The sequence below is a fragment of the Indicator indicator genome, chromosome 1, assembly GCF_027791375.1.
Source record: "Indicator indicator isolate 239-I01 chromosome 1, UM_Iind_1.1, whole genome shotgun sequence".
Lineage (NCBI taxonomy): Eukaryota > Metazoa > Chordata > Aves > Piciformes > Indicatoridae > Indicator > Indicator indicator.
In genome coordinates, this window is record NC_072010.1 from 71737280 (window position 1) to 71764465 (window position 27186).

General features: G+C 40.2%; 1 protein-coding gene across 1 annotated transcript; it reads left to right on the forward strand.

Annotated features, from left to right (window-relative positions):
* CNGA3 (cyclic nucleotide gated channel subunit alpha 3) lies at window positions 1-26878 on the forward strand. The gene is made up of 8 exons (XM_054386712.1): window positions 1-101; window positions 7445-7561; window positions 10196-10375; window positions 11973-12026; window positions 17109-17261; window positions 19370-19477; window positions 21881-21987; window positions 25473-26878. The coding sequence occupies exons 1-8, from the start codon at window positions 1-3 to the stop codon at window positions 26876-26878; spliced, it is 2226 nt and encodes a 741-aa protein (XP_054242687.1).
* The last annotated feature ends 308 nt before the right edge of the window (window positions 26879-27186 follow it).

The following is a 27186-nucleotide window of genomic DNA, read 5'->3' on the forward strand; positions in this document are numbered from 1 at the left end:
ATGGCAAAAATCAACACCCAGCACTCCTACCCTAGTATGCACAGATCGTCTGTCAGAACTACTGATGAAGATATTGAAAGGATTGAAAATGGCTATATCAGGTAATGTGTTCATTTGGTGATAGCCAGGAGGACAGACTGCTGAGTAAACTTGTGGCAGTTCTCTAGCTCTGCCTTATCGGAGTGTTATTACATTCTGATATTATTGGCCCAGTGCACATAACTGAGGTAACCAACTTAACAGTGTCTACCTAAAGTGCAGAAGAGACAGCAGCAGGAGGGTTGTCATGGCTTGCTGTTTTGGAAGCATAACCTATATTACCTTAGGAATGAAGCTCATTTTTATATCTCTAGGAATTACACCAACTCATTAACGAGAAACCTCTTTCTCAAGTCACCACATGGATAGCAGGGTTCAAAGAAAATAAGTCCTTCTGGTGCCATGCAGTGAAAAGCCTCAGGAAGTTTTCTTTAAAATATAGCCTCTGTAAATTGCCTAGTTCCTCTAATAAGGAGCATGTGTAGTGCATAAAGAATATCAGCATTTTCATATGGGATTTTCAGAGTCTCTCATTGTATGGTGGACCTGTAACATTTCTTTATGTTCACCTTTCTTGGTTTTGATAGTTCTGAAGTGGCAATCCAAAACATGCCATTAAGCTTGCATTTGCATTTTTACACAGTAACAGACATTTGTCTAGTCTGGACAAACCCTGCTGGGCTTGCAAGGAAGTGTCTGATGATCCACAGCACCTGTACAGGCTGGAAAAAAAGGTTCTGCTCTTGGTTTCTCAGTGCTTAACCATCCCCACTATGTGGACCTTGTCAGACTGTCTCTTGCTGTTCAAATGTGTACCCAGACTCAAAATCCTGCTGGGCCAATAGGATTGCCTGTGTTATGATACTTTTGGGATTGAATGCCCCTAGCATCTAGCATGATTGTGATCCCTGTCCTGTTTGAGCTGCTCCTTTTTTTTTTTTCCTTTCTGATTGCTTACATTGTCTTAGTTATATTACCCCATGGTCTCCTTAAGGGGAATTGCAAGAGCTCTGTCCCTTTGTCTCCATTTACAGTGGTATCTCAGAAACAGGGAACATAGAAATTTGTCTCTTCCTTTCCTTTTGTTGATGTCCTTATTGTGGAGTTTATCAGTGATTGGCAGCTCACAGAATGGAGTTACTGGCCTGGATGTGAGAGTGTGAGTATAAAGGTTTAAATGTAGAATAATCACTGCAATCATCTGCAGTTTGAGGGCAGTGGCTTGCTTATGACAGAGGGGCTGAAATACAAATTCCATTTTATCTTGGAGGTCTTGAAGGGGCATTTATAGCTAGCTTAAGAAGGCTTGCTGTTATTAGCATTAATTAGAGGTGTTCATAGATGACGAAAAAGATACAGCCTCACTCTGTAAAAGAGATCTTGCATTTAAGGTTTCTGGATTGCTGAAGTTATCACTAATAAGTGTATACAATACCTTTTAATACCATTCAAAGCATTCTGGTACACATTTTAAAATTCAGATTTGTTTTAAAATATGTCTGTATCAAAAAATAGATCCTATCCAAAATTTTAGCTCTTTTTTGTCCTGTATCAAACTACACAACTATAGACATTGGAAAACAAATTACAGGTTTTGTAGAGTAGCAGCATTTCTTCTTTGCCTTTATCTTCCTTCAGCTTCTGTTGGCTATAGTTCAACAAAGCAAGTATAAGCACATTACTTAGCTCTTATTAAAGTCAGTGGGTGTTAAATTTATGCTTGATGCTAAAGATGTGCTTAAGTGCTTTTCTGCTGTGGAGTAAGGGATTATCAAGGAAAAGCATTCACTGCAACAGTTAACAGAAAGCTTCTGTTCTTTAAACTGTCATTCTCAGCTGTGCTCTAGTAGGTGATTCATGTGCCCATATTCTTACATTTTAGCATTCTATAAAGTTGGTCCATTTTGTTAAAACAAAAATCAACAAAACCAAAAATAACAAATGAGTCTTCATTTTTAAGATCCAACCTCAGTATAGAAAGAGGTCAAATAAACAGCACGTTAGCTTATAGACACAAGCTGGCTGGCTATCTAAAAGTGTGAAGTAGGATTCAGCTGTGCCTTGTAGACATCTGGATTTCACTGTTGCTATGTGAGTAGGTATCTTAAGTTCCTGCTGTCATCAGTGGAGATCAGTACTAATAGTGGAGCCTAGGGAACTGTTCAGTTTATGCTGAAGTTGAATAGCTCTTCAGTTTCATTTGGCTGTGTTGATTATGAGAGGTATTTAGTTGCATAACAGACATTTCAAGTTATTTGAGATACTGTAGAGCATCTGAAGCATTTAGCTGGGGCTAGAGGATATGACGTGAGACCTCTGTGTTTTGGAGAGGTCAGAAAAAGTATTGCAAGTTGTACTAGACCACTACTGAGGCAACTGAATCAAGCCCAAAGATGGCAATTGACTGTAAAGGTGTAATAAAATGTATATTTTAATATATTTTATAATTTAATATCTTGGGCAGTAGTATCTTCAAACACCGCCGTAACTTTATTTATACCGCTGTATATTTACAGGTTCTATTCGGTTGTGGGTATTACATTCCACATATAAAGACAGTTAAATTATTCAAGCACAGATTTAAGAATTTCCAATACAGCAATTCAAATTGGAAATACAGGTGCTGTGATCTGCAGGTTTCCCACAAATGGGATTCCATGGCAGATTAGCTGGGGACTCACAGCTTGCTCCTCTGTCTGGTATCTTCCTAAATGCTGTGGCTATAATTTGAGCAGTCCTTGGCTCAGAGAGGGCTAAGGGGGCCTCTCTCTCTTGTGTGCTCTGTCACTGGGCTGTAGCCTCTTCTGGGATTCGATTCTCATAGAGCTTTTTCTCCTTTCTGCCTTGGTCCAGGTGCAAGGCCTGGGTGAAGCTGTCATCTGCTAGAGAAGGTCCTTCAGTTGCTACTCAGGCAGCATTTGGCTTTTGTCTCTTTGTGGTAAGCAGGCCCTCAGCTGTTACTCCAGCAGCATTTGGCTCTTGTTGCTTGCTGGATGAGAACAAGGCGAGTTGTCGAACTTTTTGGCTGATTTAATTACTGTCACAAGACAAATTAATGCCCTCTGGTAACACAGAACCCTGATAACTGGACCTATAGGATGGGGCATACCCAGACATGTCCAGGGACACATGCAGTTCACAGCTCTGTCACAAAGTTAACTACATGTGCTACCTGTTTATCTGGGCCCCAGGAAGTGTCTAGGTTAGCACATTTGCAGGTGCTTAGCCCATTGTCTGGGCTAGGGCATGTTTTGGGGTTTGATGCTTCAGGACAAATAGGAAATTAGATATTCAGATTATATTAAAAGCAGGTCACTGCCAAATTCCACTCTTGAAGTCTGGCTCATCGATGTTACTCAGAAGGGCTTCAATTTAACTGATCATAACTTCAAAATAATTACTACTAAATGAAAAATCTGAATTATTTGCATGTATTTTATGTGAAAATGGTCTTTCAGAGTTTGGTTGAAGATCTTTGTGCAAATTCAGAGCCACATTAAATCAAAGCAAGGGACAAATACAGAGCAGGTGCTGATGTAAATATCCTTCTCAGACCTTACTCTGCTAGATACCTTGAAAACCTGGGAATAAATTGGCTTTTAGAGAGCTGAAGAGGCATGGAGAAATGTCCACATCAGTGAGTTTTCTCTAAGATATGGTGACAGTGCTACCTTTGTGGAAATAAAACATTTTTCAGCATAAGTCAAGGAGGCACAATAATCAGCTGACACGTCTGCTTTGTAACCTGATCTTTATTTATTGGCATGCTGTGGATTCATGTGCAAGACCCTTGGATACTAATGGCACTGGTTACTGTTTTGCTGCAGATTCCAAACAAGCTTGCAGAGGACAGATAAAATGAATCCCTCTTTGTAAAAATAAAGTAAAATCTATTCCACATGCATCAAAGGTATTACATCAAAGGCCCCACCTGGAACTGTTGCTCCACATCAGTATAAAGCTGTATGACAAATACGGCCTCTTGTATTATCTGAACAGGGTTGAAGAAAGTTGAGGATGAGTATATGAGTTTTATAATAGGGAGTTATAATAATGAAAGGAAGAGATAATATAAGATTTATATTTTGATTTGCATTTGTGTGAATTAAAGTTGCATGTATTTATGATTTCCGTGTAATATTGGACAGATGCTTTCGTAAGAGTTGCTTGGCGAAGTCCCTTATGTATTGTTTTCTGATCCTGTTGCGGATATATACAAGGTGTATTTGTATAAATTAAATGCAAGCACTTTAGTACTGTTTCCACAGAATTGTTTTGATTTTCCTGAATTGTCTACATGTTATTAATATAGCCTTTTTGTAAGGTAAACTTGAATTTATTTACAAATTGTTATCTCTAGCTATAACATAACCTAGTTGTAGAAATTCTTGATGTACATGTAAACTAATCAAAAAGTTGTCCTTTAAAAACAGTCAAAGCTATCAAAATGCAGACTTCAAAATTTCGCTAGTTAAGTCTATAATGCATCCAGTTTGATTTCAGCAATTTTGTCTGAGAGTTCTGCTTTTTGTTTTCTCCCTACAATTTTTTCAGTGAGTGTGTCTGATCACTTATTGGTAAGAATCTGTCCAGCGAGTAATTTAAATAATTTGAAAATTGTGATTGGTTTTATGGGACTCTGGATCAGACTGGAAGGTGTTCAGATCAGGTCACATTAAAAAGCCATTTTCTTTCATGTAGATTAAAAGATTTCTTCAACATACTTCTGACTTAAGACACCAAAAAACATAGCCTGGATTGAAAACACTGTTTTTTAGACAGTACCATTAAGTGCGTTGTAGCTACTGTTAGCAAGAGGACAGACAGTTGGTAAAATCCTCAGTGTTAAAGATGCAGTGGCAGGACAAGAGGTCATGGGCACAAACTTGAGCGTATGGAGTTCCATGCAAACCTAAGGAGGAACTTCTTTACTTTGAGGATCATAGAGTACTGGAAGGGGGCTGCCCAGAATGGCGATGGAGTATCCATCTCTTGAGTCATTTGAAACCTGCCTGGAAACCTGCCTGGTCTTGTGCAACCTGTTTTAGGTAAACCTGCTCTGGCAGGGACATTGGACTAGATGATCTCCAGAGGTCCCTTCCAATCCCTGTCATTTTATGATTCTGTGATTTTTGTTTTAAGCCTCCATGAAAGGCTCTTTCTGCAAATCTAGTATTTTTTATTCCCCCCCCCCCCCCCCCACGTCTGAATTGCAAAACTTACATTTATTTTCTAAGAACTCCCACTATATCCTTTAAGAATATATTTTCAGGACTTAACACCAGTAATAATGGGTAAGTAAGACCAGAAGTAGGAATATTAGAATTTATTGCTGTCTAAGATAACACAAAACATGTTTTTCTGTAAAAAGGAATAAAAGGACTTAAAGTGAGGCATAGTAGTTCAGTCTAGAATACTGACAAGTCCAGTATCCTTTCTCCAGCAGGTCTGTAGGCAGATGCTCCAGGAAAAAGGGGGAAAAAAAAGGCGGCAAACTGCAAGTATCTGTAATGTACTTCTCTCTGGTACTGTCCCATTACTGAGCTCCAGAGACTTCTTGAGATGAATGTAGGCTCTCTCCATAATGGATTTCTGTTTGTTCACTCTGCCCGAGAGGCCATATTAACTTTGGCATCTGTGATATTCCCAGATATCCCACAACATAAACTAAGTAATGAAAGTTTTCTAATACTAAGCGGTATCTATTAGCGTCTATTGATCTTCTCTCATTAGAAGAGATGAAGAAAACAGTTGAGGAGTTGAGAATTCTGGGGAGTATCAGGACCTGTCTTTTCTGTCATGGTTCTGTGGTGGGTTGAAATTACCCCCCAACTAATTGTAATTTACCCTCAGAGTAAATTACCAAAAAGAAAAACTCGGAACTTAGAAAGCAAAATGAAAGTTATGTTTATGAAAGGATAAACTAAAATCTAGAAGTGTAAAATGCAATGAATATGTACAATTCAGAAAAACACAAAGATCACCTTGTACAGAATCAACCCCCTGGATGGTCCTGGAGAACTGTTGTCAAAACCTCCTGCCTTTTTTGTCCTTCTCATTACCTCACAGACACAATATTGAGTTAGCAGAAGGTCAGGAAAGAGAGATAAGGGAGCAAGCCATGCAGGTTGCAAAGCAGAAGAAGCAAGGAGAACAGGATAGTTTGTGCAGCAGACTTTATCCTAGTCAGCGAACGAATGGAAAGATGTAGACAAATCAGTTGTTATTCTTTTGTATCCAGTGTCTAATTTTATTTACCTTTTACTATTTTTCTACTCAAAGTCTCTGAAATTTTCCTATTCTTATTTATAATTAAGACACTAACTTAAGCTACCAGCTCCAAACCAGGTTTGTTGTGTAGAAGTAATAAAATATTAACTTTCTGTTAGCCATTTCTCAGCTGTGAGTACACACAAAATTGAGCTGCTCATTGGTGTTGCCAGGTCTTATGAAGATACTCCAAGTATCAGTGTTTTCCTGGCAGTCCAGATTAACACTAATGTGAGAGTTGTTTGCATTACAAAAGGGGAAAAAGTGATCCTTAATCGGTGTGACAGAGTCTTGTAGAAGTGAGTATCAAGAATGAAAACCAGAGAAAACCCAGAGAAAATCCACAGCGAGCTTAATGCTATATAACCACTGTCTGCAGTTGTGTGCACCTGGACTGTTGTGTTTTCCATGTGTGGCAGTAGCCTGAGGTGTCTCATCTCATTGCTGCCATAGCAGCCTGGAAGATCTGTAGCCTGTTTTGGTATGCAGTAGGTGAAGTTTCAGTTATGAAGTGAACAGCATTAGGCCTGCAGTAGTGAAGCTGGGGGTAACAGGCCAGTAAGAACAGCAGTGGTGCTGCTCAGGGCTAACAACTGTATAATCACTATTTTCCATTTCAGATCAAGCAAGAATGATGACAAAATGAGATGTGTATTTGCTTTGAGTCATAAATAGGAGCCACACTGGTAGAAAATTGACTGTTAAACCCAAACAATGTCTAGAAGAACAGCACTGAAAAAAGCAGTGGGCAGTCACTGCTTTAAAAAAGGCCCCTGTGGAGGAGCTCCCTGTTGAAGGAAAGCTGATGATGCTTTACTGGAGGTGTTAAAGTAGAAGACATGCTTCCTGTAATTGTGTATATGCACACCAGAATAGTATGGACCAGTAAGAAATCAGATTCTGAGCTTGCAGAAATAGATGGCAGAGCCTTCACTGACTTTGTGTGGTATTGGATGGCTTCAGAAAAGTAGGAAAATGTGCTTAGCACTGTGTTTTTTTATAAAATGCATGCCATGTTAGTAGGAAGAGGACAGTTCACTGCATTGTTTTCTGATGTAGTGGTGGAAAGAATCAGATGAGGAGACATCTGCTGGAGACTGTGTGGAATTCTTAAAAAACAAAATTGCTTTTGCAGAACCCATTCACTGTGTGAGGATGCATCTTCAGAACTGCAGAGAGTCATCTCTGTGGAGGGAAGGCATGTATCTGAATCCCAGACGAGCTCATTCGCAGGCCAGGGAGCAATGGCAAGGTAACATGCTAACTAATACTGTTTCCAGTATTAAGTTTATCTTTTAGAAAGAGATGGATCACAATTAATAGGCAAAGTAAGAAGAACCATATCTTTCCAAAGAAATTGATGAAATCCAGCAGAAGACAGTCTATAAAAAGTAACAGAAGTTGCTTTTGATCTTGATTTGGAACTCATTGCTTATAAACCCCTTAGAATCTTAGAGATGCTGAAAGAACTTGCACAAATTAATCTGAATACAAAAAAGTATATTATTTTTACATTATTAGATCTGAAAATACAGTGATTGTTGAGGAAATGCACGATGAGAGGTAAGTGTTTCTCTGAGGTTTTAGAATCTCAGTGACGTTTGTTTGTTTACAGTATGTTAGGAGCCTTACTCAGTGAAATTGAAGTCAACCATTTGCTAAAGCGATTTACTTCAGCAGGATTTAATCATAAACTTGAAGTGGAGTTTCAGATATTTTCAGGTGGTGTTAGAGAGCTTTGACTTCAAACACTGTTGTTGCACCATACGCAGTTTAGAATAGTGTATTTCAAAGAGCAAAGAAAAACTCATTGTAAGCTTAGAGTAATTTAAAGAGTGATGCTTGCGCTTCAGCCTTTTGGATGTTGGAGAATAAGCTTATATTTTTGTGTTTGGTTGTCAGACAGCTACACTACTGTGTGTAGATTACAATGTCTACAAGAAGTTTGGTTTAGATAGAAAACATTCATAGGTGTGTGTTTTCTGTAAACATGAAGCACACGAATTTACAAACTCATATTGAGAACTTCCTTTTTAATAATTTATGTTGTTTTTTACCCTTTCTCAGGATAGTTTTAATTACACGTGTGTGTAGTTACTGTTACTTATGCTCTGTTACTAAGCCTGTGATGAAAACATGAATGCTTAGCAATTTAAATACGGTAACAGAACATGCCTCTTGCATGCACATTCTCAAGGGTCTAAGACAACAGCATTTGATGGACTTGACTGCGTATCTTACTTGAAGATGTAGAGGACAAAAAACAAAGAAAAAAGGAATAGCAGAAATAAGAAAATTCTGTTTCTTCGTTCAAATAGAGAGGCTCTCAATCTCTGATTTGGTAAAATCTGTTTGCTCTTTAATTAACAGGTCTCATCACAATGCTTTATTTTCTAATGGAAGTAGGAACGTCTGTGTTAGTAGTTTTCCATACTACTGCTTACGTGAAAGCTGAGTTCTGCTCAGGCAAAAAGAAAAGTTCTGTCGTTTAATTTTATGTCACTTTTTTGAATAGAGTGAGTAATCTATTAAAGATTCTCAGACTTTTATTTTGCATTCTTGTCAAGCTTTCAATTTTCCTAATGATCGGCAAGTGTAGGTGATTTATATGATGCTGTCTTGGAATAAAAGTACTAGAAAGAACTATAGAACTTGAAATATCTTTTTCTGATTTCTGATTCGTGATACTATTTCTGCCTTTTTTGTCCTTTATATTTTAGGGTAAGAGAATCTGAGCAAGATCTATGAGGAGGCATAGTTAGGTCTTTGAGAACTGCAACAAAAAGCAGATGTACTTTACTATAAGATTTAAATTGTTCATATCAACCTCTTTGTTGATTCTGAGCATATGTAATACTGATGCAGAGAGAATAAAGAGCTTTCCTTGAGTAGCCCAAGGTCTGCATAGGCAGTTAAGCATCGTTCAGGATTGTTTTCAAGGTCAGGTTTGGGAACCCTGAATTAACACTACTTTTGTCCAAACTAGACTGCCGATAGGAAATAATACAACGTATTTTATGGGTAATAAATATAACCAATTTCCTTTCAAACTTTGACTGAATACATTGTATGGATTTGTAATGTGAATTAGTGGGTAAAGAGTAATAAATTTATTACCTTGTGATGATTTTTTGCTTATTTCATTTCAGTACCCTGTTAGAAATTTAGAATCAGATGGTAGTGCTTCCGATGCAGTAGGCAGGCTTATATGTGATAGGCAATTAATATGTCTGCAGATAGGCGTTTTAAAATCACAGGGATGGGTCTCTCTGCAACCTGATGTAGTTAACGAGGCCCTTGCTCACTGCAAGCGAGTTGGACTAGGTTACCTTTAAAGGTCTCTTCTAACCCAAATCATTCCATGATTCTGTGAATTTTTTATCATTCTGTATTTCAAATTTTTATGATTCTGGTATTATCATTCCGTATTTTATCATTCCGTATTTCAAATGCTCCCTTACCAACTATTCACTTTTGTTTCTGCTATGTGTACCATCCCTCAAGCATGTAATCCTGTGAGTATTTTGTATGTCCTCATTTTGTGTTAGACCAGGATTCACCACTTACCATATAATGTCACAATTTTGTCAGAAGTCAGCTCCCCTACCCCAACCACTTGGTTTGCCCCCACTTGGCCAGGATATTCTTCTGTTGCTCATGCAGTGTTGGTACAGTAGTCTAGGAACTGATTTGTGAAATACTTTCCTGACCTTACTAAAAAAGGACATGCATTAAATTGTGGGAAGTGACTGGGTCCACACAGTTAATCCATCAAGTTTAGTTTTGTGGCAGATGGAGAAGTTGAGAAATGTCCTTAGTAAGGATGACTTAAGCTATCTGATGTTCTTGTCTGGTTCAGTCAGTGTTTTACGTCTGTTCCATGCAGGCTATCACGATTTGTCATATCTGTGAGGTCATGGGCCACAAGACATTTGCACCGTGAAGACCAAAGACCTGATTCTTTCCTAGAACGTATCCGAGGCCCAGAGCTTGTAGAGGTGTCCAGTAGGCAAACAAATATCCGCTCCTTTCTGGGTATCCGAGAGCGGCCTGGGGGAGTAAACAGGTAAGAAGATGTGTTTATGCTTTAAATGAAGATGACTGAGGTTATGGTGTTTTCTTGATGATTAGGATGTAAATTTTATTTTAAGAAGAGAGTAAGGAGCTTAGCATGGGAGATGAACAGAGTGTCTAATGCTGCCCAGGAATCTTCACGTAACTGAATATGGATTTCAGCAGACTTTCTCTTTCCATTGCAAACTTACTATGACAAAGTCTGTGAAATAAAGACTTTTTGATCATGCTGCTTCAGGCAGAATGGTTGTCAAAATATGAATTTTATCATATGCTACCTGTGTAACTTGATGTTGTTAAACTCTGCTTTGCTTAGGATGAATGCAGTTTCTGTTCCAAGAACCAAGGGTGTTGCTAATTGTGGCTTTTCAGGACATTAATTTAATGTACGTTATCTGTGGGCGTTAGGAAACCCAAAACATGCAGTTGTGCAAAATATGTCATGTTTTGTTACTCCTGCTCAGGAGTTCAGCTGCTAACATTACAGAAGGTTCTGATGCAGAAATGAGAAAATCTTTTGGCTGCTGACTTAACTTGTTAGCACGCACTCACTCAGTCTTTGGTATGGAAGGCAAATTAAGTCTTACTTTAAAAAATTTCCAATAAATCAACAGAGGTTTGCAAGACAAACCTTCATATGTTTACAGTCTTTTGACTTGATGAATTATTGGTACCCTCTAAAGGCATGATCTAGTGCTTTAAATTTAACTCAAGCTAAAAGAAGAAAATGAATTCCCAGGACAAAGGTTGACTTTCTGCTTGGCATTATGCTTTGAAGTATAGACTGTATTTTTGTGCAGTTGAAGTTTGGTAGGTAAGCAAGTAATAAATCGATTTATTTCAAAATCTCAGATAGTAATTCAGATTAAAGCAGGAACCTTTGCAGTGCTGTGCATAATACAGGTTACTTTGATTTGTTGTACTCCAGTGCAGCCTTAATATCTTCGCTTAATCTATTCCTTAGAAATTCAGCTCAAAGGCACATTTTGTTGAATTAGCCAGACTGCTGTCTGATTTTTCAGGTGTTTGGCTTTGTAGCAACTGCAGATTTGAATAATTGATCCTGGGCAAACAAACCTCTATTTAAGGCTATTAGAAGAAGTGAATTTGGGACTAAGCATCCTTGCCTTCTCAGTTCTATACTGCTGCCATGTGACAGTAACTCCTAGTTATTGTACCATGAAGGTTTAATTGTGCAGCGATGGTAGGTATGCTTGTTACTTAACTACAAGCTTTGACACTGCATCTGTGAAGACTTGAAAGGATCAAAGAAAGCTTAAAATAGTAGCCAAATGAGTACAGGGCTAAAAAATAGTAAGATACATGTTACCAGGCAGTAATACACCTGAGAACAAGCTTTGAACATCAGATGTTGTCACAAGCTTGTGTGCCAAGCACATGGTAAAAAGAAACTGGTGCCTTGAAATAGTTATGTAAAGAGGCTTATCACTGCAGTCAAAGTTGACCTTCCTAATCTTATCAGTGCATATGTGAGAAGCTAGTAAGGCAGTCTGTCATGTCTGTAAACACGTGTATGAAATACCAACAGTCTTTACACTCTTTAATGTGTTTTATTTAACTTGATGCAGTCACTGGCCCTTGGCCAGGTTTAACATCAACTATAGCAACAACACCAACGAAGAGTAAGTACTGGTAACTTCCAAACACCTTTCTGCTAGCTACTAGCTCCTCTCTTTTTCCCTTTCCATCCTATTAGAATAAACTATCCATATAATATATCCATTCTATAGAATATAGATATATGCATTTGTAGTGTAAACTCCCTATACTTTTCCTAAGCCTTTTCTAAGAGTATAATTTAAATATAAAGAAAGATCTAGTTTTCTAAGTCTTCTCCCTGTGAACTTCTTTTTGTCTGAAGTTACCCTTATCTCTCAAGGAATGAATTTGATTAAACACTTAGTCCCTACCTCCTCTAGTTCAGCTGGTTGATTTTACTGCATTGCCAATTCATTTATTAATTCATCAGTTTTAAAATGAGATTCATGTATTTGTTTACTAGTAGTAGTTTTCCCCTTTTAACATACTAGTCCCTTTTTTGCAAATCAAGTGCCCCAAAAATTTCAGTGGATGCTGAAGTGGCTACTGTTCCAGGACATTAAGAAAACACTCAAGTAGCAGTCTAAATAAAACTAATAATTTTTTAAAAACGTGTGTTTCACTTCAGCAGATATTGTTGGTGTAGATTTAGAAAGAGTGACAGGCAACATAGCAAAGTTTGCATTACAACAGACAGAAGTCTGTTTGGAGTCTGTCTTACGTATTTCACACCGTTAAACCAAAGAGAAATCTCTTGGAGAGGTGAAGAGCTCCAGTAATTTAAAATCGCCCAACACCAGTGTTTGTTCTGTGTCTTCGACCACAGCTATCTGAGGAGATATCTGCCCTGTAGCATCCAGCAGCAGATCTGTTCTCATATGTGATGATAATTATTTTTTTTCATCACTTTTCAGATGAAAACAAAAATTAGAAAATAGGACAGTTTCCAATCATGTCAGGAAACTATTAGGAAACTTTTGGTTTTTTCCTCCAAATAGTTCCATCAAGAGATAGCTCAAACTGTATGTTTTACATGATGCTGCAAAACATTTGTGCATATATCTGAACAAGAGGTCTTCCTGTTCTGAAGCAACTTTGTGGTTTGATTTGGATAACTGCTATTAAAAAGGAAAATCAGTGTGCAGTGAACAGTGATCAAAATGTACAGGATTGGTATAAGAAAAAGAGCTAAAATCCTGGAGACTAGCCTGCTAGTCAAGACCCAAAGGACTGATTAGGATAGAAATACTGCTTGCTCTGTTTCTGACAATGACTTATGTACCTTGGGCAAAACATTCATCCTTCCAACGTTTAATTATTTTTAAATGAAGACAGCAGCTTTCTGTCTATTTGCTTGGCAGTCTGAAATGTACTTGACTTGCAGAGTACTTGACAGATGAGAAACGCAGATATTGGAGTCATTCAAATACTGTAACAGTATTGTTGTAGGGCTGACAAAGACATGGTTTTAAGTCTGAAGAAGCATGCTCCTTTTAATGTGCTGGAAACACAGAATGGATGCCACTTGTGTTGCTGCGAAAGAGCACAGACACAAATAGTTGTAGAGAGTGATGAGGTCTCCCCTTTTAGCCTCTTCTTCTTTAAACTAAACAGCCCCAGCTCCTTCAGTTGCTCTTCATAAGATTTATTCTCCAGGCCCTTCACCAGCTTTGTTGCCCTCCTCTGCACTTGCTCCAACACCTCTGTATCTCTCCTACGTTGAGTTGCCCAAAACTGGACACACCAGTGGCCTCACCAGTGCAGAGTACAGGGGGACAATCACCTCCCTGGACGCAGCATTTCTGATAAAGCCAGGATGCCATTGGCTTTCTTGGCCACCTGGGCACACTGCTGCCTCATATTCAGTTGCATATCAATTAGAACCCTGAGGTCCCTTTCTGCTAGACAGTCTTCCAGCCACACTTCCAAAAGCCTGTAGCATTGTGTGGGGTTGTTGTGGCCCAAGTGCAGGACCTGACACTTGGCCTTGTTGAATCATACCATTTAACACTGGCCCATCGATCCATTCTATCCAAGTCTCTCTGTAGAGCCTCCTTACCCTTTCCCAGATAACACTCCCACCTAACTTTGTGCTGTCTGCAAACTTACTGATGATGCACTCTGTGTCCTCATGAAGATCATCAATAAAGGTGTTAATCAAAAGTGGTCACAACACTGCGCCCTGAGGAACAGCACTTGTGACCAGCCACCACTCTTTGGGCCTGTTCGCCCAACCAGTGCCTTATCCAGCAGAGTGTGTGCTCATCCAAGCCATGAGCAGCCAGTATGTCCACAAGAATTCTGTGGGGAACTGTCAAATGCTTTTCAAAAGTCTAGGCACACTATATCCACAGTTGGGTCATCTTGTTATAGGAGATCAGGTTGGTCAGGCAGAACCTGGCCTTTCATAAGCCCATGCTGGCTAGGCCTGATTCCCTGGTTGTCCTCTATATGTTGTGTAATGGCACTCAAGATGACCTACTCCATGCCCTTCCCTGGTACTGAAGTCAGACTGACAGGTCTGTAGTTTCCCAGATCCTCCTTTCTTCCCTTCTTGTGGATGGGTGTTACAGTTGCTACCCTCCAGTCCATTGGGACCTCCCCAGTTAGCCAGGACTTCAGGTAAATAATGGAAAGTGGCTTGGTGAGCACATCTGCTAGCTCTTTCAGCACCATTTGGTATACCCCATCCGGTCCCATAGACTTACATGCATCTAAGTGGCAAAGCAGGTCACTAACCACTTTCTCTTTTATTGTGATGGCCTCAGTCAGCATCCCTTCCCTACTACCTCATGAGGCTGACTATCCAGGGAATAGCTAGTTCCACTGCTGAAGACTGAGGCAAAGTAGGCATTGAGCACCTCGGACTTTTGCTCATCCTTTGTCACTATGTTTCCCTCTGTATCCAATAAAGGATGGAGGTGTTCCATAGCCCTCTTTTTGTTGTTAATGAATTTATGGAAAGGAGGCCCCAGCGAGGAAATAAATACTTAAGTGGCTGTTCCCACTGCTGAGCAGAAATCCACCTTAGTACATGAAAAAGTGTTTGAGTTGAGATGCATGCATAAATAGAAGATCAGCCAACCCAAAGGTTGTTTCTCCTCCAGTTATGCTTCTTTGCAGTGTGTAATTTTAAAGGTTTCAGTGGTGTTAGCTTGTTGGGTATTTCCCTGTACATGGAAGAGTGTGGGATCTCAAGCAAATGAGTCTGCTTTTTCCCAGTTACACTGTAGTGTTGCATCACTATGAAAATGTTTAAGGGTAAGAATTGGAACAGGTGCTAATTCTTGATAGGTGAAAACTAATACTAGGTGCAGCCTACTACTAGATTTATTTATCTTAAAATTGGTGACTGTTGTCTTCTTCTTTGGAGTGCTTCTTTCCCCTGTAATAAGCACGTTCATAGACAGGACTGCCATTCACTGCATACACCTTTTTCTGATCTGAGTAATATGAACAAATGTACATGAAAAGCACTAAACTTTTTACTGATGGTTTCTGTGAGCAGCACATCTTCAACTGTTACTACATATTCTGTCTTCTGTGGAATGTTGCTGTCACTGAACTAGTTTGTCCTTTATTGACCTCAGTGCAAGGGGAGAATCAGACTCAGTCTTGGCAGTTCAAAGGAAAACATGTAGCTGCCATTGGAAGCAGGAGTCCATGGCTTTCATCTAAACCAGACCTTATGTGTGGACAGTTATTTTTCTATATGCATTATCCACATACACTTGTGATGTCCAGAACTGTTAGGCATTTCTGTCTAACCAGTGTGGGGCCAATTTCTGTTTCAAGGAATAAAGACATTTTAAATACAAAAGAAGATCTCAGATGATGAATTTGCTGCTTGAGCAAATGAGTGCGCTTCTGTAGCTTACACGATTCTTGACCAATGCAGGTAGCAGATTTTAGCTTTAAAATTAAGTATTGGCAGAATATTAGGAAACATGTTAGCTTTCTGAAGTTTTGAAGAGGATGCATGAGCCAAACAGCATAAATTAACATAGTTCAAGACTCTTCTGATCAGGTGGACCTGATAATGGAGGAAGTCAGATCCTTCTTTATATCTGGCTTATCCAATTCTAATTCTAAAGGCTGTACATATTTGAACAGTATGAAAATCCATATCTGGAATTAAATCTTGCAGCTTGAGTCTGTGCTGGTCACTATGAAATTACAGGATATAATGAGATTAAATGGTCCATATTTTGCTTTATTGTGTGAAAAGCAAATAATAAACATGGGGACAATTGTGATGTCATGAAGTCTACACAAAATTCCCATTTGTTTTAGCAGGGATGAAACTTCACGATTAATGCTCAGCCTTTGAATATGGTGGCAATCAAATACTTGGCAGAGCAACTTGGGCAAGGCTTCTCTGACCAGATATGGACACCTGCATCTGAACTAGGCAACCCATTCTTCCTTTACAGTTGATGGAAAGAGAAAAATGCTTTTAGGGAACAAGTCATACTGTAGATACGGCCTATGAGATATGGACTAACTCATAGTTATAGTAGATCTCTACTGTGGAGATCCAAAATAGGTTGGCTTAATCATGTTACTATAAAACATTTATAAAAAGACTACTATTTAGTTAAATGAGACACACCTCTTTTCTCTACATTTCCTGATTTTATTTAGGCATTGACTGATTCTTGTCCGAGGCAATTTTTGAAGCCAGAGGTGATTGATTAATTGTAACTATGTGGGTTTTAAAGAACTGTAAGAGGAAATTCAACATCTTTTCATTTAATTGCCATTAAAGCTTCAGACAGTCAACGTGAAGTTTTAGATATACAAAGAATCCTGACAGTTTGTTAAAGCTGTCTCGGGTTCTGTTATCATTTGATAGATTACTTTTTAAATACCTGAGTTCTAAAGAATGAAACAAACTGGAAGCATTTAGTTAAAATCAGCCTGGTACACTGTTGTCAGTAGTGTCACTGGAAAGGTCGAGAAAGTGTGAATGACTAATGCACAGAATCAGCCAGCTGGTTACCTGGTGTGATAGTAGTTTGAGAGGCCTCAGTCTCTAAACTTGTTTTTACCATTTAGGTGCCTGTCCTACCCTGCCCTCAGTCTAGTCTAGTTTCCTAGTCTTTAACATCCACTCTCTCCCTTAACTGCTAGAATATTGCTAAGCTTTACATTATGTTATGCAGCAAAAAGGATGAAAAGAAAGAGGTTAAAGAGGAAAAGAAGGAGGAAAAGAAGGAAGAAAAGGAGGAAAAGAAGGAGGAAAAGAAAGAGGAAAAGAAGGAGGAAAAGAAAGATGACAAAAAAGATGACAAAAAAGATGATAAAAAAAAAGAAGAGTAAGTATAACAGATGAACATGTGCTTGTAACCCACCTCCTACACTGCAAAGCAGGATATGGAATCTCGTTGTAACACTTCCAAACCAGTTATTGTTCTGTAGGCTGCAGAATGTGAGCCTGTCAAATCTTTAGTATGTTTTCCCCTTTGCTCAACATAGTTGTTGGACCTATAAGACCTGTCATGAACAGCTTCCTAGGTCAGTAAAAGGGAATTCAGGGAGTTCACATTGATTTGCTGTTCACCTTTTGAGGACATTTGCAGGATATCAGCAGCCAGCTTTGGAGTTTTCATGGGCTTTCCATTGTTCCAGAATGTTCATCAGCATTCAGAGCAGATGAACCAAAAATCTTGATTTGGACAAAGAGCAAAAACGTAGAAAATGTCAAATCTACTAGTAAGTTTAGGTGTTACACTGACTAGCATATTTAATTACTTAATATAGTGCAGTTCATTACTAGTCATCACTAAAGTTTGCTTCTTCCAGTTAGGAGATGTTGTATTTCAGAAACAAAATGAGATCATTTGAGTGCTTTTGGCAGGGGTGGATCCTGCTTGTTGTGCTCCACCTGAGCTGACACAACCGTAGTAGAATGTAATGTTACCAATCATTAAAAGTAACAGCGATAGGAGATAAAAAGAGAGTGCATTTGAGTGGACTTCACAATTAAACAGAATAGAGCGGAGCAGAGTGGAGTGGAGTCATACACTGCAAGTTTCTGTGTATGGAGATGGTGGATGTACTATGGCAGGCATGGGGACATGTAGTTAGGAATTGCTTCCAAATGGAATCTACTTTATCTCAAGATTTTGACTTCCTTAATCAAAGCTTAGTTTAATTAGAAAGCTTTCATTCTAAGGATTCTCTTTTGGCAAACACTGTTGAAGTAAGAGCCTGAATTTGCAGTAGCTAAAATTGTTTAAAAATATTTCAGCAAAGAAAATAAATATTTTAATGACCAAAAGGCAGTGTACTCTGTCATATGAAGACTGTATTTCATTGTCACTGGTTTTGAGGTGGTGACCATTTCTTTTAGAAAAATGGCTAAAGACCTGTTGTGAAGATAACAAAGGAAATACATTTATTTTTATAAATTAAAGCTGCTTCCTCTACTAACATTATTATCTGGATCTTCAGCACATTGCAGGGATAATGACAGAAATTCACACAGATGTGAAATAAATTATCACTGCACTTTAACACGCTCTTGGAGACTAGGAAAAGCCACACAAATACATATCCAAACATTGCCATATTCCCCACACTACTGCACAGTTCACAGATCTCACTGTCACATGTTAGTGTTGGAGTAACAGCTGCAGGTGTGGACCTCACAATTCACTAACACCTTTTTCCTCTGATTACATACAACATGCCTAACTGATGTCTATTCCATATCAACCTTTCTCATGCTGGGGAAGGGCACTTCTGAGGATATTCTACATGTGCCATTAGCTGTGCTATTCTTCAAATCTTTAAATTCCAGGCCTGTATGCTTTATTTAGTAGCATCTTTTCATTGTCATGAGGCTTACAGGACCAGGACTGTAAATGTGTGAAATTTGATTTTTTGTAATAATGTATATATAGTGTATAACTAGAACTTATATATATATATATGTGTGTGTGTGTATTTATACACACACATGGTGTCTTACTTGTCTAAACATGCATTTGAAAACATATGTGGTTTACTTGTTTAAAGGTGTTTTCATAAGGTCACTTCCATAATAGGAATTGCCAAGACTTTTTTTCTCTAGCAGTGGACCATAGACTTCTAGCTGGGATGATAAGAAACATTTGATGGTTTACTTTTTTTCAGTGGAGGTCCAATGCAGAAAGGCTGTGTTTTTCATCGTGGGCAATGTGAATGTCCGTGTTTTTCTTTCCAATCTTACTTTTTCCAAAGTTGGGTCAAGCAAATAAATAGCATATATCAGATGGGATGAGTCTAGTATTTGATATCTTGTCTGGAGCTGTCTGCATGGATACTGTCTCTTCTAAAGCAGCTGTGAGTTCATCATGGGAGGCGCAGCCTCCAGAAGAGGGAGACCTAGCAGGTTGCTTCATTACATTTCCCGTGTTACATTGTATGTTTTACTTTCCAGGAAGAAAAAAGAGATCTTTGTAATAGACCCTTCAAGCAATCTGTACTACAACTGGCTGACTATAATTGCAGCACCTGTGTTCTATAACTGGTGTATGCTCGTGTGCAGGTATGGATTTAACAGTTATATTTCAAATTTAGTGTCTTGTTAAGTTTCCTTATGTAAATCATCCTCTTATCTCCTGGCAGTATTTTTTGGGTGGCTTACCTAGCAGATTTCCAGTTCATACACCCTTGGGGAATATACCATATACATAGCTCTGGGAATAAATGGTCAATGTTTCTTCTTTTGGCTTAACTCGCAATCCGCGTCCTCCTGAGCGCTGGCCGTTGCCTTTGTGTGCCACCTACTGTCTGCCTGCAGGGATGTGCCTTGGTCACTGCAGGCTCAGTAACCGCTGATGGAGATAGGTCTTTCAGTCACCAGCAGAGAACAGAAAGGAGGGGTGGGGGCAGTATTTTATCATCTTAAATTAGTATAAGGACTCTATAGATGCTTGAAAGGCAGGAAGATCTTGCTCGAGTGTTTATTTTCCCTTCTAAAATGTAGTTTGATCCAAAGTAATGGAGTGCTGTGGAAGTGGTTCACTTAAACTGTGTCAAGGGGGTGATCAGGATGGCTTGCTACTGCGAAACAAATCTTTTATTTGGGAATTATCTTAATAGAGATGTGTATCCCATGACATCTGATGCATGTTTAATTGAAGGGTTATGTGTAGCCCTCCATAAAGTGTTCAAGTCCATGGGACCCGATGGGATACACCCACGGGTACTGAGAGAACTGGCAGATGAGGTTGCTAAACTCCTCTCTATTATATTCCAAAAGTCCTGGCAGTCTGGGGAAGTCCCCACTGACTGGAAAAGGGGAAACGTAACTCCTATTTTCAAAAAGGGTAAGAAGGAAGAACCAGGGAACTACAGACCAGTCAGTCTCACCTCTGTGCCTGGTAAGATCATGGAGCAGATCCTCGTGGAGGCACTACTGAGACAGAAGAATAGTGAAGAGGTGATTTGGTACAGTCAGCATGGCTTCACCAAGGGCAAATCCTGCCTGACAAACCTGGTGGCCTTCTATGAACAGGTGACAACATTAATAGATGAGGGGCAAGCAACTGATGTCATTTACTTGGACCTGAGCAAAGCCTTTGACACTGTCCTGCACCACATCCTGGTCCCCCAACTGGTGACACATGGGTTTGATGGGTGGACCACGAGATGGATAAAGAACTGGCTTGATGGCTGCACCCAAAGAGTGGCTGTCAATGGCTCCATGTCCCAGTGGAGGCCAGTGACAAGCAGAGTCCCTCAGGGGTCAGTCCTGGGACCAGTCTTATTCAACATCTTTGTTGGTGACATGGACAGAGGCATTGAGTGCACCCTCAGCAAGTTTGCTGATGACACCAAGCTGTGTGGTGCAGCAGACATGCTGGAGGGAAGTGATTCATCCAGAGGGACCTTGACAGGCTGGAGAGGTGGGCACAAGCCAGCCTCATGAGGTTCAACAAGACCAAGTGCAGGGTCATGCATCTGGGTCGAGGCAATCCCAAGCACAAATACAGGCTGGGCAGGGACTGGCTGGAGAGCAGCCCTGAGGAGAGGGACTTGGGGGTGCTGGTGGACGAAAAGCTCAACATGAGCTGTCAATGTGCACTTGCAGCCCAGAAAGCCAACCAGATCCTGGGCTGCATCAGGAGAAGTGTGGCCAGCAGGTCAAGGGAGGTGATTCTCCCCCTCTACTCAGCTCTGGTGAGACCCCACCTGGAGTACTGCATCCAGTTCTGGAGCCACTATTACAAGAGGGATATGGACATGCTGGAAGGTGTCCAGAGAAGGGCCACCAGGATGATCAGAGGGCTGGAGCACCTCTCCTATGAGGACAGACTGAAAGAGTTGGGGCTGTTCACTCTGGAGAAGAGAAGGCCCTGAGGAGACCTTATTGTGGCCTTCCAGTATCTGAAGGGGCCTACAAGAAAGCTGGGGAGGGATTATTTTAGGATATCAGGTAGTGACAGGACTAGGGGGAATAGAACAAATCTGGACGTGGGAAGATTCAGGCTGAATGTGAGGAAGAAGTTCTTCACCATGAGAGTGGTGAGACCCTGGAATGGGTAGTCCAGGGAGGTGGTTGAGGCCCCATGCCTGGAGGTGTTTAAGGCCAGGCTGGATGAGGCTCTGGCCAGCCTGATCTAGTGTGAGGTGTCCCTGCCCATGGCAGGGGGGTTGGAACTGGATGATCCTTGTGGTCCCTTCCAACCCTGACTGATTCTATAAATGCCCTTGTATGGCATATATGTGTTTGAGTTTTGCCTCTGGCTTAAACACCTTTGAATTCTGAAAGATCCTAGTGTCTGTTGAGACACAGCTCTTGTGTGAAGATGTCTAGGCATGGAGACATACTGCCCTTAATTTTTCAGTGGTGGTGATGTGCCTTGACATGCTGCTAGGACACAGGTATTGCAAGTACTCTGCTTATGCAATTGTTGTTTTTTTTTTTTAATCTTTGTTTCTATAGAGCCTGCTTTGATGAGCTACAAATTGATCATATCAAATTATGGCTACTCTTGGATTATTGCTCTGATATCATCTATGTTTTTGACATGTTTGTCAGATTCAGGACAGGTGAGTTTTCTGTTGCTTTACAGTGTTTTCAGATACACCATGGGTATAAAGGCAGGAAACAGAAATTCCGCTGTGGGGTCTGACCAGTGTAGTATCTTGTCTTCAGCAGAACCCAACACTGGAGGCTTTGGGAACATGAAGTGTCTGACAGCTTGGATTGTTTTAAGGCTGGACATCTCAACACCTATACTTCACTTGTCACTAATTTCAGTTCCATCAATGCTTGATACGCATACCAGTGAGTGAATAGGCATTGTAACAGGCTGTGTGGGGAAGGGAGAACGGGGCACTTTGCGTGTCATGATCATTGTGTGCATGATGTATTATTGCTTGTGCTCATTAGATTGGGCAAGAAACTACCTGCATCCCACAAGTGCTTCTTTCTTAGCCAAGTTGAGAAGCACTGTGCTCAGAAGTGATTTTTGAGTTGGTCGTGTGCAAGACCTGGCACTTAGGTCCTGCCTTCCTGTGGCAGTTGTAAACCTAAAGAATGTGTGAAGACCATGCAAGTCCTGCGTGAAGCAGTTCTCTTCAGTTTCACGTCCCTGTTTCTGTAGACCTGACAGGCTGAGAAGATTTCATATTTGAGTTTGATATAGATTCTAGCCTTAAAAGCATATCTGTTTTCACCTAAACAAGGTCATAATACAGGCCTTAAGCAACGACATACAACAATCACAGAATCACAGAATATATCCAGTTGGAAGATACCTTAAAGATCATCCAGTCCAACCCTTGACCCAGCACCAAAGGGTCAACACTAAACCAAGGCCCTAAGCGCCAGGTCCACACCCTGCTTGAACACCTCCAGGGACAGTGACTGCTGCCCTGGGCAGAGCATTCCAATGGTAGATAATCCTCTCTGTGAATAAATACTTACTGAAATCCAGCCTAAAACTCCCCTGTCGCAGCTTGAAACCATTTCCTCTCCTCCTGTTGATCCATACCATCAAATTGCTAAAACAGTCCTTGATGTACATTGCTGTGTGCACTTTGGTCTGTGACAGTTCACACTTTCCCAGGCAGTGTCTGGGCACAGTTGGAAGGACAGCAGCATTTGGGTATTGTAGATGGTGTCATTTTTGGAGGCAGTTGGGAGAACTTACTTGTGAATATGAGCTGTTACGGTAGCTTGTCTCAGGACCAGAAAATGCTTCCTGGCTTGTTCTATTTAGTGGTATAGAAGCATCCCCAAAATGCCCCTTTAAAGAGTCAAACCCATATGGAACATTATAAAAATGAGTTAGTTTTTAATTTACTTTAAAATTTTATTTTTTTAGTCATGCTGTTGGCTTCATATTAATTATGGTTTGTGACAAGTTGTAAATATAAATACAGGATGCCGTCACATTTGGAAGCATACAACTCACGGCAAGCCAAATTCTTAAATTTAGCCAAGTATCTCCTTCAGCAGGAAAGCCTAAATCACAAGAGCATATTTGGGGTGAGGGGGCCTCATTTTCTTTGTGTAGTTAAAGTGTCAATTGTGCCAAGTAAATTTCTCTTCTGCAGTTATATCTGCTATTGTAATGGGAAAGAACTGAGCAGAAATTTGGTCTGTCAAAGCACTACAAGTTGTAGAGTTTCCACGGGCTGTCCTGCTAACAATCGTACAGCTATTAAATCTTAGTTAGAAGGTTGGCTTTGCAGGACTGGATTGGAACTGTGAAATTACTGCAGAGATCTCTGAAGACAGCAGTGCAGATGCCTGCTGCAGTACTAGGCACTTAAATTAGGAAGTTGCTTCTTTTAGGTGCTGAAATGTTTATCATCTCTCTTAACAACATCTCCTGGCTCCACCTGTGCCTGCTGCCTCTTCTTGTTAGTCTGCAAGGTCTCTCTGCCCTGGGGACAGAGATCCTGGAAGCTTTTGGGAAAGAGTGTGACACCTCGCTCTCTGAGGGCAGGGGCTGGCTTTGAACTGGGATCTAGGCAGCCCCACAATTACCACTACTCACATCAACCTCTCTGGTGCATGCTTGTCCAGCTGCATGGCCAGTTTCACTGTATTTCACCTATTTGGTGACTGTGCACTGTGAAGCAGAAAAGATCTATGTCTCTTAGCAGCTGCTTGTGTTTAGCATACCCTGTGTTTTGATACTTTCAGTTCTGTGAGGGGATGAAGAAGAGCTGAGGGGCTTTTACCTCCCATCAGGAGGAAAGCAGTTTTGAAGTTATCTTGAATACTTGTCAGTCAGAAATTCATCTGACTGGCCAATTTTTCTGTTTGGCTGTGTAGCTCTGTTAATAAGGGCATATTTGACGAGCTTTCTCAGCAGTTTTCTGTGAGGTGATGCATTCATGGCACAGGAGCTACTTGTCTTTGGACTCCCCATCATTTTTGCAGATACCTGAAGAGAGACACACATACATGTTCAGATACACTCCCACTCCAGAAATAACAGCTGTGCTGTGTAGGGCACAAAGAAGTGCATCTTGGTCTTCCTCAGCAGATGCTTCCCTGAGGAAGTTGCTGCTTGTAGATTTCTAAAGGATTAGCAAAATTTGATACTCCCCAACAACAAGGAGTGCTTTGTGTTTCTCTCAGCGGACTTTTCCTCCCAACTATCCCAGTGGGCAGACAGTTGGAAATCTTCACTTGCAGTTGCAGCAAGTATTTTGCAGTGCATAGGCTGCTCCCTGCAGAACATTTTCAATGTCTTGAGTTTTCAGAGGTACAAAATAGCACTGCAGCTGTACTGCTTACACATCTTTTCTGTGAGAACTCTTACACAGATGCAGGTTGTATCAAGGTCTTTTAACCTGACAGTCCATGTTATCTGGTAATTTAAAAAAAAAAATCTAATACTTATCAAAGTCTTTTGAATGAAGAAACACCAGTGTACAAAATTTGGCTTAGTAGTTCTCTCGCCAGAAACACACAAAAAAGTACAAATAACTTTCCCCAAACAAAAAGGAAAATCCTGCTAGCTGAAATATTGGATACAAGAGGAAAAGAATGACTTGATGCTGAGGGGGAACTGGATTTCTTTATCTCAAGGGTATCTACATGGTATGGAAGAGGTTTCAAACAATCCATTATACCTACTTATTCTTGGCATTTATTTAGAAATATTTCACTCTGATTTTATACACAATTGCTTAACACTTGCTTAACTTTAGTTACAACTCATGCCAGTGATTCAAGACAAATAAGACATTTGAATCTCCAATCTCTTTTTGCAAAGATACCTAAAAGAAAAAGATACAGCTGTCCCAGAACAGAGCAGAAAACTGTGGAGAGCACTGTGGTAATAATAGAGTCATTGCATTTTATCATTATATGTCACCTTTGAAACCGAATTGAAATATTTATATTTGCAATTAAGTATTTTTTTTCATTAAATGAACTCATAGTGTATCAATGTCTGTATGGATAACAGTGCAAACTGCAATGTTGTCAGTTACCCACGGTGCAAGTTGCCCAGTACTGTTGGTGGTATTTTCATTCTAATAAGTAAAATATGTGTTTTTATTCTTTCAAGGCTTCCTCGAACAAGGCTTGCTAGTTCAGGATGAAAAGAAATTACGAGAGCACTATACCAAAACACTCCAATTCAAACTGGATGTGCTGTCTCTTCTGCCGACAGACCTGGCGTATTTGAAGTTTGGTTTGAACTACCCTGAACTACGATTTAACCGCCTGCTGAGGATTGCTCGTCTGTTTGAGTTCTTTGACCGTACCGAAACCAGGACAAATTATCCAAACATGTTCCGTATTGGCAATCTTGTCTTATACATCCTTATCATCATCCACTGGAATGCCTGTATCTATTTTGCAATTTCAAAGGTCATCGGATTTGGAACTGACTCTTGGGTCTACCCCAACATCTCCATTCCCGAGTATGGGCGCCTGTCGAGAAAGTACATTTACAGTCTGTACTGGTCGACGCTCACGCTGACAACCATCGGAGAAACACCTCCCCCAGTGAAAGACGAAGAGTATCTCTTTGTGGTCATCGACTTCCTGGTGGGTGTGCTCATCTTTGCCACCATTGTCGGTAATGTGGGCTCCATGATTTCCAACATGAATGCCTCCAGGGCAGAGTTCCAGGCCAAAGTAGATTCCATTAAACAGTACATGCATTTCCGGAAAGTAACTAAGGATTTGGAAGCCAGGGTTATTAAGTGGTTTGATTACCTCTGGACCAACAAGAAAACAGTGGATGAGAAGGAAGTTCTTAAAAATCTGCCCGACAAGTTGAAAGCTGAAATTGCCATCAATGTCCATTTGGACACGCTGAAGAAAGTGCGCATATTCCAGGATTGTGAAGCTGGGCTTCTCATTGAGCTGGTGCTGAAACTGAAACCTACTGTCTTTAGTCCTGGGGACTACATTTGCAAAAAGGGAGATATTGGGAGAGAAATGTACATTATCAAAGAGGGAAAACTGGCTGTGGTGGCAGATGATGGCATAACCCAATTTGTGGTCCTAAGTGATGGCAGCTACTTTGGTGAAATCAGCATCTTAAACATCAAAGGTAGCAAATCTGGCAACAGGAGGACAGCCAACATAAGGAGTATCGGTTATTCTGATTTGTTCTGTTTATCTAAAGACGATTTAATGGAAGCCCTCACAGAATATCCAGAAGCCAAAAAGGCTCTAGAAGAGAAAGGGCGACAAATTCTGATGAAAGACAATTTAATAGATGAGGAAGCAGCAAAGGCGGGAGCTGACCCAAAAGACTTGGAAGAAAAAATAGAAAGACTTGAAACTGCTCTGGATACACTGCAGACTAGATTTGCAAGGCTCATGGCAGAATACACCTCATCTCAACAAAAGGTGAAGCAGAGACTTGCCAGAGTAGAAACTCGAGTGAAAAAATATGGTAGTGGCACCTTATCTGTTGGAGAAGCTGAGGCTGAAAAACCTGAGGAGAATAAGCAGTAATGGAGTATTTAGATTTCCTCATTTGTGGGAGAGGGCTGAAGCATGTGAAAGCCATAAATGTATGTAAATATGTGTGTGCATACATAGACATAATTATTTTTATATGAACTCAAGAGAATGGTTTTTAGCATTTTTAACTGAAGCAGTATTTCCTTGTAAATAGAACATTGTCACCTTCTTTTTAGGGGGAGATTTGGTCTGGCATTTGGTACTTTTTTGTACTGGGAGTGGGTTTCTTACAAGTCATGTTCAGAACATCTGTTGTATATGGTATGTGTAGGTCTTGACACATTGTCTCTTCCCATGCA